Raw genomic sequence first — 12319 nt, forward strand, 5'->3', positions numbered from 1 at the left:
TGCGTATTTTTCACAGTCACAAGATTGGTGGCATAACACCTCACATTTTCAGTGTACCAGTACCACACACACTCTATCTGAAAGGTATTTATTGAAGTGTGTGTGTGTGTGTGTGTGTGTGTGTGCGTGTGTGTGTGTGTGTGTGTGTGTGTGTGTGTGTGTGTGTGTGTGTGTGTGTGTGTGTGTGTGTGTGTGTGTGTGTGGTGTGTGTGTGTGTGCAGCCGCGAATACCAAAGACTCTCGCAGCTCATTCAGCATGGCTACACACACACACACACACACACACACACACACACACACACACACACGCACACAATGCATGTGACCAACATTCCTTCAGCCGAAGCCATGAAAGAGAGAATAGGCAGAGGGAGGGAGGGAAAGAGAGAGAGAACAGAAATAGGCAGAGAGAGGGAGGGAGGGAGGGAGAAAATGAGAGGTGGGCACGCCGTAATGTTCCGGAAAAACAATGTTCAGGTATAAGTTAAAAGCACATTGTAAAATGTTGAAAGCACTTTAAGCATCAACTAAAAGACACAGCTCTTATCCTATGTCTTTAACCAAGGTCGATAGCTCTTGCAACATACTCAGTGTGCTCTAAGTCACAGGAGGTTGGTGGCACCTTAATTGGGGAGGACGGACTCGTGGTGATGGCTGGAGCGGAATGAGTGGAATGGTATCAAATACATCCAACACATGGTTTCCAGGTTTTGATTCCATTCGCTCAGTTCCAGCCATTAATATCAAGCGTCCTCCCCTCAGCAGCCTCCTGTGCTCTAAGTAAACTCTAAGTATACAAATGAATACATGTTTGTAGCCAGCGTCCGTGGTTCGTAACAGGAAGCGGGCCGGCACAGGGATCAGCGCTTTTTAAATCTAGGTAATTAAGAAAGAGCTTTAACGACACAGCAGGGGAGACTGATGACTGAGGCTGCCCCACAGAGTGCCTGATCACCGCGACCAGCTAAACACATGATGAATGATCCAGCAGCACGTGTCATGTGTGGCCTGCTAACCTACAGCAGGCCAGTTTGATTAGTCATGTCTGACGAGGCAGATAGGCAGGAGACTGATGTGTGAACTGATTTGAGATGATGGTTTGCCAAAGATAGTGGATAAATGAAGATGTCCCACTCAGGCCGTTTACCAATCTGAGAAAATGGTCAGTTCCGGACTGGTCTGCTTAACGGGGTGGCTTTCCCATAGGCACCAATGCATTAGCAGCTGGGTCTGGTCTGTTTAGTTCATTGGCTGTATATGAACCAGAATAGATTAGCGCGTGGGATGTCTCTCTTGCTCTTCCGTCTCTGGGTTTACTTCTGGAGCTCCATGTTCTCATTCTTTAGTGTCACCTCATAGTTGATGTTTCAGTATCCCAACCTTACAAACAGAGGCTTACTTTAGCATTGTAGCTAGTGTATTACAAATTGTAATGTAAGTGCTGCTGATTTTCATCAGTACAGGAACGCTTATTACTGAATGTTTCCCCCATTACTGACCAGCTCTCCTCATTACCCAAAGGGCCAGTTCCATCATAGCCTTGCAGAGATGGCATGTTTCTCTGCAGAGAAAAAGAGATAGAAACAGCTGTAGTTAACCGATAGATGGAGTGTGTGTGTGTGTGTGTGTGTGTGTGTGTGTGTGTGTGTGTGTGTGTGTGTGTGTGTGTGTGTGTGCGTGCGTGCGTGCGGTGTGAGAGAGAACGATTTGTCAGGTAGCAGTTGATTGAGTGTGTATGGGAGCCACAGCTCATCTGAGTTGGCCCCATGTGGGAGAAATAGCCAGTAAAAGGAGGGCCAGATTTAAAGTGATGTGTTCAGTGTTGCAGCTAAGGTTCACCAGGGGACCAGTACAGTAAATGACAATAGGGATGGAGGATGGAGGGAAGGAGGGAGGGAAGGGTAGTGCCAGTGTGCAGGTAGAATTTGAGAAATGAACAGATTTCCCCCCTGGAGTGAGAGATGAGGGGAGGAGGAGAGGGAGAGTGGGTATGCCTGAGCAGCTGTGGTGTGAGAGATATGAGGTTGAAAGGAGATTGGGGAATGGAGGAGGGGGGAGCAGGCCAGATGAAGTATCTCCCTCTCTCCCCTGTGGTAAAGGAAATGGGGTAAATGGAATGAGCCGGTATGAGGTGTACAGTATGACAAATGGACCAAACCATCCCTTGTAGGTGGGGGTGGTTCAGTCAGAGTTTCAGCCTCGGTCCCTCACTCCATTGCCCCAGCCCTGCTACCTGCAATGATGGATAGCCCGAACGTTTATCCTTTTACCTGCTTGCATTCTCTCTAGCTGAGCGATTGGGGCCGAGAGGGGCGAGGGGGTTTAGTAAGCGACCGCGTGTCAGGCGAACCGGGCTTGGCCTCCCCAAAGCACGCTGTGTAGGATAAGACAGATTCCCCCTAGCGATCGATAACCAAGCACACACACACACCCTAATGGCCTAGCCTCACCATCCCTGGGCTATTAATTGACCATTTCCCCTACTTTTCCTTTCTAAGAGCCCCCTGCTTTGTCCCGAGAGAGAGAGAGAGAGAGAGAGAGAGAGAGAGAGAGAGAGAGAGAGAGAGAGAGAGAGAGAGAGAGAGAGAGAGAGAGAGAGAGAGAGAGAGAGAGAGAGAGAGAGAGAGAGAGAGAGAGAGAGAGAGAGAGAGAGAGAGAGAGAGAGAGAGAGAGAGAGAGAGAGAGAGAGAGAGAGAGAGAGAGAGAGAGAGAGAGAGAGAGAGAGAGAGAGAGAGAGAGAGAGAGAGAGAGAGAGAGAGAGAGAGAGAGAGAGAGGGAGACAGAGATCAGAGAGGGAGAGGAATCGGAAGGAGACAGAGATAGAGAGAAGAACAGAGGAACAGAAGTATTTATTTCTCCACGTGTGAATCATATTCACCCCCTGGTTTCATACACCGGGGGCTGTATTTTATACATGTTTTTTTATACTTTTGAATGCAGAAATGCCTTATTAAATCCACTGATTCGCAGATCAGAGAACAACCCTGTTGATTTAGCCAGAGGCCTGCTGTGCTGCTGGGCTCGACACTTTTCTCTTTCAAATAGAGACAGTTAAAAGATGAAGACAACAGATTTAATGCGTTTGGATTTGGGCTTTCCTGCGATTCCAACCGTGTCCCTTCTTCTCATGTCTCTCACGGCCCACGCAAAGCCAGGGATATCTGCTAATCCAGGGCAAACGTGCTCTTTTTAACTCTACTCCTCTCCCTTTCTATATTCTCTCTCTCCTACCCCCGTACTCTTTTAAACGCCCTAAAACATCCTATGACTAGCGTACTTTGGATTAGCCCCTAGAAGCGGTCTCTTTGAATTTGGGCGAGTGGGATATTTTTAAGGTGATCGGTAGTGTAGGGCTGCTGTTACATGAAGGATTTACAGCTTCTAACGTGTATTACCTCAGCCGGTATAACACAGCAGCTGTGAACCGCCACACACACACACACACACACACAGAGGAGAAGAGAGGAGGTGACCCAGTTGTGTCAGCAGGTGGGTTGGAGGTGATTTGAATGAGGTTGAGGTTTAAGAGAATCAGTGGGTGTAATGAAGAAGGTACTTCAGCTATTTGCACATTGTTGCAACACTGTACGGTACGTAGTCAAACTTTTACGAGTGTAATGTTTACTGTTCATTTCTGATTGTTTATTTTCCTTTGTTTATTTCCATTTTTGTGGATTGTCTATTTCACTTGCTTGTCAATGTAAACACGTTTCCCATGCATATAAAGCCAATTGAATTGAGAGATTGTTAAAACACTGTACGCAGCTGTACTTTTGTGAGGGAAATGTTTACTGTTCATTTACATTTTCAGGGTTTTTGTTTTGTTGTTGTTTCTTCTCATTTTTGTTTAGCGTTTATTCCACTTGCTTTGGCAATGTAAACATATGTTTCCCATGTCAATAAAGACCCTTTTAATTGAATTGAATTGAATTGAATTGAATTGAATTGAATTGAGAGAGAGAACTGACAGTGAGAATGTTATGCAAACGATTAGGAAGATCTATCATAAATCTCACAAAAATGCCCGCCCTTCCCCTCTCTCCACCCCCCTACCCCTCTCTCTCTCTCCCTCCCTCCCTCCTCTTCTGTCTCCCTACTTGTCTTGTCTCAGTCTTCCACCTCTGTAATAGGCTCAGACATAAGGTGTTTGCAGAGAGAAGAGGTTGATGTGCTGATAACAGGCTGGCTTTAGGGGAGAGACGTGCATTACCATATCGGTCTCTCCTTTTCACCTCTCTCTCTTTTTCTCTCACTCTCTCTCAACGTCTTGCTTTTCTTGCTCCTTGCTCCCTCTCTTCTCTCTCTATCCTTTTCACTGCTCTTCTCTCTCATTTGCTCGCTTTCACTCATTCTCTGCCTGAATCTCCTGCTCTGTGAATGTCTTGCTCTCCATTTCACTCTCTCGCTCTCTCTCTCTCTGTCACCTCTCTCTCTCTCTCTCTCTCTCTCTCTCTCTCTCTCTCTCTCTCTCTCTCTCACCTCTCTCTCACCTCTCTCTCACCTCTCTCTCTATTACCTCTCACCTCTCTCACCTCTCTCTCTCTCTATTAGCTGTGACTGTAAACAGAGAGACACATCAAGTGCCTCAGCTTGTACTGGAGCTCTATATCCTCTCCCACCGCCGTTGTTCTTTGCCCTTCCTCTCTCTCTCACACACACACACACACACACACACACACACACACACACACACACACACACACACACACACACACACACACACATTTGCTCTCCTCTCTCGCTCTCTGCCTGTCTAGCGAAGTGTGCGTGTTTCACGGTGTCTCAGCCAGGTAGGCAGAGGAAGCTCTCTCGCCTGTCCCATTTGATGCTTCGGGGAATTTTAGTGAAGCGAGTGCTTCCGAGGTGCGGCAGAACTCTCCCGCATGTCCCGCATGTCAACCTCTCCTCTCCTCCTTGTCATCCCCCTCTCACTCTCTCCATCCCTCCCACTCTCTCGGCTTGTTCTGGTGGAAAGATGGGAAAATTGTACATTCAGATCTTGGCTCAAAGCACACAAACAGGGGCTGCAAACACACACACACACACACACCCGGCGGCGACACACACACTGCCTCCTTTTCACACGCCACACTATTGTAATTCCATAATCATCACGTGGCTCCGGAGAATGTGGAAACAGAGAATACGTGTGTTCCCTGAATGCTTACACACACACACACACACACACACACACACACACACACACACACAAAATCACATTGCGGTGCTTTATCCCCCTTGGTAATCTGTTTACGGGGTGACTGGCACGTCAGGGGAAAAGTTAATTGAAATCGGTACTAATCTGATGATGACACGCACACAGCAACAGAAAGTAGTCCTCGTCCCCGTCGTCACCGTGGCGATAGGCCCAGTCAGCCAGTCAGGTTGCACCTTGTTGTGTTGTGGCAGGGAGCGGAGGGAGTCAATAAGTTAATGCTACTTAATTTCATGCCTCTTGGTTCTGTTAAGCTGCTTGGTGTGTGTGGCGTGTTGATTGGTAATCTGACATTTGATATGCGCCTCACTGACTCACTCACCACAGATCTGGTTCTGCTTGTTTGTGCCCCCCTATCCCCTCCCCCCTCTTCTCTCATTATCTATCCTTCTCTTTCCTCCCCTTCTCTTTCTCTCTTTCCCCTCCTTCTCTCTCCTTCCCCCTTTCCTCCGCCTTTCCTCCCACCTCTATCCCTTTCCTCCTATCTTTCCTTCTCCTCTTTCCTCCCCCTCCTCATTCCCCCTTCTCTCTCCTGTACTCCATTCTTCCCTTCTCCCATCATTCCTAACTAAATTACGTTCAAATAAAAACCAACAACAATGAAACTAATCTGCTCTCTCCCTTTCCTCTTCTCACAGGATGGCTACTATTCCCACCGCCCCAAGGAGAAAGTCAGAGTGGACAGCAACAATGAGAACTCTGTGCCCAAAGACTTTGAGAACATAGACAATAGTAACTTTGGCGCCCGTTCGCAGCCCCAGCGCCAGCCCCCAGGGGGCGCTAACAGTAACAAACGCACGGGAGAGGCTGCAGGAGAAGGCCCATGCCGAACAAGCAACCTGGAAGGATAACGCTCCGATTCTCAGCCGGAGCTCCAACGAGGTCCTCCAGTACGGACGAGCCGTAGCCCAGAATGGCTCACTTCCTGTGGGCCCGAAAGCGGTTGGAGCCGGGGTGGGCTCCAGGAACCACCACAGCCACTCTTTACAGCCACAGAGCCAGGGTCAGGCTCAGACTTACCCCCAGTCGCAGTCCCACCCCCAGACTCAACATAGACACCAACACCCACATCAAACCAGGAAGCAGGCGACTGCGGCTCCATTGGAGGTCGTTTACGACCAGCCGCCCAAGTGTGAGATCAGTGGGAAGGAAGCCATTTCGGCTCTGTCCAGAGCCAAGACCAAGGAGTGCCGGCAGCAGATAGCTGAAGTGTACTGCAGACACAAGGAAGGTCAACTGATGCCTGAGAAGGTCACCCGCTACTGTCCCATAGAGGGTGAGTTAATATATATACTGTTACTACTATTACTGTCCCATAGAGGGTGAGTTAATATATACACTGTTAGTAATGTTACTGTACCATAGAGAGTGAGTTAATATATACACTGTTACTGTAACATAGAGGTTGAGTTAATATATACACTGTTGCTGTAACATAGAGGGTGTGTTAATAGATACACTGTTACTGTCCCATAGAGGGTGAGTTAATAGATATACTGTTACTGTACCATAGAGGGTGAGTTAATATATATATACTGTTGCTGTACCATAGAGTGTGAGTTAATATATACACTGTTACTGTACCATAGAGGGTGAGCTAATAGATTATTGTTACTGTACCATAGAGTACCATAGAGGGTGAGTTAATATATATAATGTTACTGTCCCATAGAGGGTGAGTTAATATATATATATAGTTACTGTCCCATAGAGGGTGAGTTAATATATATACATGTTACTGTCCCATAGAGGGTGAGTTAATATATACACTGTTACTGTCCCATAGAGGGTGAGCTAATAGATATACTGTTACTGTACCATAGAGTACCATAGAGGGTGAGTTAATATATATAATGTTACTGTACCATAGAGGGTGAGTTAATATATATAATGTTACTGTCCCATAGAGGGTGAGTTAATATATATATATATAGTTACTGTCCCATAGAGGGTGAGTTAATATATATACTGTTACTGTACCATAGAGGGTGAGTTAATATATATATATACTGTTACTAATGTTACTGTACCATAGAGGGTGAGTTAATATATATACTGTTACTGTACCTTAGAGGGTGAGTTAATATATATACTGTTACTGTACCATAGAGGGTGAGTTAGTATATATACTGTTACTGTACCATAGAGGGTGAGTTAATATATATACTGTTACTGTACCATAGAGGGTGAGTTAATATATATATATATATATATATATATATATATATATATATATATGTATATATATATATATTATAATAGTTACTGTACCATAGAGGGTGAGTTAATATATATACTGTTACTCTACCATAGAGGGTGAGTTAATATATATATATATATATATAGTTACTGTACCATAGAGGGTGAGTTAATAGATATACTGTTACTGTACCATAGAGGGTGAGTTAATAGATATACTGTTACTGTACCATAGAGGGTGAGTTAATAGATATACTATTACTGTACCATAGAGGGTGAGTTAATATATCTACTGTTACTAATGTTACTGTCCCATAGAGGGTGAGTTAATAGATATACTGTTAATGTACCATAGAGGGTGAGTTAATAGATATACTGTTACTGTACTATAGAGGGTGAGTTAATATATATATTTACTGTTACTGTACCATAGAGGGTGAGTTAATATATATACTGTTACTAATGTTACTGTACCATAGAGGGTGAGTTAATATATATACTGTTACTAATGTTACTGTCCCATAGAGGGTGAGTTAATAGATATACTGTTACTGTACTATAGAGGGTGAGTTAATATATATACTGTTACTAATGTTACTGTCCTATAGAGGGTGAGTTAATATATATACTGTTACTAATGTTACTGTCCTATAGAGGGTGAGTTAATATATATACTGTTACTGTCCCAAAGAGGGTGAGTTAATATATATACTGTTACTGTACCATAGAGGGTGAGTTAATAGATACACTGTTACTGTACCATAGAGGGTGAGTTAATATGTATACTGTTACTGTACCATAGAGGGTGAGTAAATAGATATACTGTTACTGTACCATAGAGGGTGAGTTAATATATATACTGTTACTGTACCATAGAGGGTGAGTAAATATATATAATGTTACTGTCCCATAGAGGGTGAGTTAATATATTTACTGTTACTGTACCATAGAGGGTGAGTTAATATATATACTGTTACTAATGTTACTGTCCCATAGAGGGTGAGTTAATATATATATACTGTTACTGTACCATAGAGGGTGAGTAAATAGATATACTGTTACTAATGTTACTGTACCATAGAGGGTGAGTTAATATATTTACTGTTACTGTACCATAGAGGGTGAGTTAATATATGTATATACTGTTACTGTACCATAGAGGGTGAGTTAATATATACACTGTTACTAATGTTACTGTCCCATAGAGGGTGAGTTAATATATATACTGTTACTGTCCCATAGAGGGTGAGTTAATATATATATATACTGTTACTAATGTTACTGTACCATAGAGGGTGATTTAATATATATACTGTTACTGTACCATAGAGGGTGAGTTAATAAATATACTGTTACTAATGTTACTGTCCCATAGAGGGTGAGTTAATAGATATATACTGTTACAGTACCACAGAGGGTGAGCTAATAGATATATCAAATGTATTTATATAGCCCTTCTTACATCAGCTGATATCTCAAAGTGCTGTACAGAAACCCAGCCTAAAACCCCAAACAGCAAGCAAATCAGGTGTAGAAGCACGGTGGCTAGGAAAAACTCCCTAGAAAGGCCAAAACCTAGGAAGAAACCTAGAGAGGAACCAGGCTATGAGGGGTGACCAGTCCTCTTCTGGCTGTGCTGGGTGGAGATTATAACAGCACATGGCCAAGATGTTCAAATGTTCATAAATGACCAGCATGGTCAAATAATAATAATCATAGTAGTTGTCGAGGGTGCAACAAGTCAGTAACACAAGAGTAAGTGTCAGTTGGCTTTTTCATAGCCGATCTTTGAGAGTATCTCTACCGCTCCTGCTGTCTCTAGAGAGTTGAAAACAGCAGGTCTGGGACAGGTAGCACATCCGGTGAACAGGTCAGGGTTCCATAGCTGCAGGCAGAACAGTTGGAACTGGAGCAGCAGCATGGCCAGGTGAACTGGGGACAGCAAGGAGTCATCAAGCCAGGTAGTCCTGAGGCATGGTCCTAGGGCTCAGGTCCTCCGAGAGAGAGAAAGAAAGAAAGAGAGAATTAGAGAGAGCATATTTAAATTCACACAGGACACCGGAAAAGACAAGAGAAATACTCCAGATGTGACAGACTGACCCTAGCCCCCCGACACATAAACTACTGCAGCATAAATACTGGAGGCTGAGACAGGAAGGGTCAGGAGACACTGTGGCCCCATCCTATGAAGCCCCCGGACAGGGCCAAACAGGTAGGATATAACCCCACCCACTTTGCCAAAGCACAGCCCCCACACCACTGGAGGGAATATTTCCAACCACCAACATACCATCCAGGGACAAGGCCGAGTATAGCCCACAAAGATCTCCGCCACGGCACAACCCAAGGGGCGGCGCCAACCCAGACAGGAAGACCACATCAGTGACTCAACCCACTCAAGTGACGAACCCCTCCCAGGGACGGCATGGAAGAACACCAGTAAGCCAGTGACTCAGCCCCTGTAATAGGGGTAGAGGCAGAGAATCCCAGTGGAAAGAGGGGAAACCGGCCAGGCAGAGACAGCAAGGGCGGTTCGTTGCTCCAGCCTTTCCGTTCACCTTCACTCCCCTGGGCCAGACTACACTTAATCATAGGACCTACTGAAGAGATGTGTCTTCAGTAAAGACTTAAATGTTGAGACTGAGTCTGCGTCTCTCACATGGGTAGGCAGACTATTCCATAAAAATGGAGCTCTATAGGAGAAAGCCCTGCCTCCAGCTGTTTGCTTAGAAATTCTAGGAACAATTAGGAGGCCCGCGTCTTGTGACCGTAGCGTACGTGTAGGTATGTACGGCAGGACAAAATCGGAAAGATATACTGTTACTGTACCATAGAGGGTGAGTTAATATATATATATATACTGTTACTAATGTTACTGTACCATAGAGGGTGAGTTAATATATATACTGTTACTGTACCATAGAGGGTGAGTTAATAGATATAATGTTACTGTACCATAGAGGGTGAGTTAGTAGATATACTGTTACTGTACCATAGAGGGTGAGTTAGTAGATATACTGTTACTACTATTACTGTACCATAGAGGGTGAGTTAATATATATACTGTTACTGTACCATAGAGGGTGAGTTAATAGATATAATGTTACTGTACCATAGAGGGTGAGTTAATAGATATACTGTTACTGTACCATAGAGGGTGAGTTAATAGATATACTGTTACTGTACCATAGAGGGTGAGTTAATAGATATACTGTTACTGTACCATAGAGGGTGAGTTAATAGATATAATGTTACTGTACCATAGAGGGTGAGTTAGTAGATATACTGTTACTGTACCATAGAGGGTGAGTTAATAGATATAATGTTACTGTACCATAGAGGGTGTGTTAATAGATATACTGTTACTGTACCATAGATGGTGAGTTAATATATATACTGTTACTGTACCATAGAGGGTGAGTTAATATATATACTGTTACTGTACCATAGAGGGTGAGTTAATAGATATAATGTTACTGTACCATAGAGGGTGAGTTAGTAGATATACTGTTACTGTCCCATAGATGGTGAGTTAATATATATACTGTTACTGTACCATAGATGGTGAGTTAATATATATACTGTTACTGTACCATAGAGGGTGAGTTAATAGATATACTGTTACTACTATTACTGTACCATAGAGGGTGAGTTAATAGATATACTGTTACTGTACCATAGAGGGTGAGCTAATAGATATACTGTTACTAATGTTACTGTACCATAGAGGGTGAGTTAATAGATATACTGTTACTGTACCATAGAGGGTGAGTTAATTCATATACTCTTACTAATGTTACTTTCCCATAGAGGGTGAGTTAATATATATACTGTTATTTTACCATAGAGGGTGAGTTAATATATATACTGTTACTGTCCCATAGAGGGTGAGCTAATAGATATACTGTTACTGTAACATAGAGGGTGGGTACATTGTGTAGACTTTACTGTAGAGATATAGGCCCGGTCCAGAAACAAGCCCTATCTCCTATCCCCTATAGAATGTTCAGTCGTGGCTAAATGTTTTGAGAATGACACAAATATTAATTTCCTCAAAGTTTGCTGCTTAAGTGTCTTTAGATATTTTTGTCAGATGTTACTATGGAATACTGAAGTGTAATTACAAGCATTTCATAAGTGTCAAAGGCTTTTATTGACAATTGCATGAAGTTGATGCAAAGAGTCAATATTTGCAGTGTTGACCCTTCTTTTTCAAGACCTCTGCAATCCACCCTGGCAGGCTGTCAATTAACTTCTGGGCCACATCCTCACTGATGGCAGCCCATTCTTGCATAATCAATGCTTGGAGTTTGTCAGAATTTGTGGGGTTTTGTTTGTCCGCTCGCCTCTTGAGGATTGACCACAAGTTCTCAATGGGATTAAGGTCTGGGGAGTTTCCTGGCCATGGACCCAAAATGTCGATGTTTTGTTCCCCGAGCCACTTAGTTATCATTTTTGCCTTATGGCAAGGTGCTCCATCATGCTGGAAAAGGCATTGTTCGTCACCAAACTGTTCCTGGATGGTTGGGAGAAGTTGCTCTCGGAGGATGTGTTGTTACCATTCTTCATTCATGGCTGTGATCTTAGGCAAAATTGTGAGTGAGCCCACTCCCTTGGCTGAGAAGCAACCCCACACATGAATGGTCTTAGGATGCTTTATTGTTGGCATGACACAGGACTGATGGTAGCGCTCACCTTGTCTTCTCCGGACAAGCTTTTTTCCGGATGCCCCAAACAATCGGAAAGGGGATTTATCAGAGAAAATGACTTTACCCCAGTCCTCAGCTGTCCAATCCCTGTACCTTTTGGAGAATATCAGTCTGTCCCTGATATTTTTCCTGGAGAGAAGTGGATTCTTTGCTGCCCTTCTTGACACCAGGCCATCCTCCAAAAGTCTTCGCCTCA

The 12319-nt window shown here is 43.8% G+C and overlaps 1 protein-coding gene across 1 annotated transcript in view; it reads left to right on the forward strand.

Moving 5' to 3' along the window:
* LOC106588898 (xylosyltransferase 1-like) overlaps nucleotides 1-12319 on the forward strand; it is a 111503-nt gene that overhangs the window by 47749 nt on the left and 51435 nt on the right. Inside the window, 2 exon segments of the mRNA XM_045707323.1 lie at nucleotides 5854-5991; nucleotides 5993-6491. Of these exon segments, the coding sequence (XP_045563279.1) occupies nucleotides 5854-5991; nucleotides 5993-6491 (637 nt within the window).

The sequence above is a fragment of the Salmo salar genome, chromosome ssa02, assembly GCF_905237065.1.
Source record: "Salmo salar chromosome ssa02, Ssal_v3.1, whole genome shotgun sequence".
Taxonomy (NCBI): Eukaryota; Metazoa; Chordata; class Actinopteri; order Salmoniformes; family Salmonidae; genus Salmo; species Salmo salar.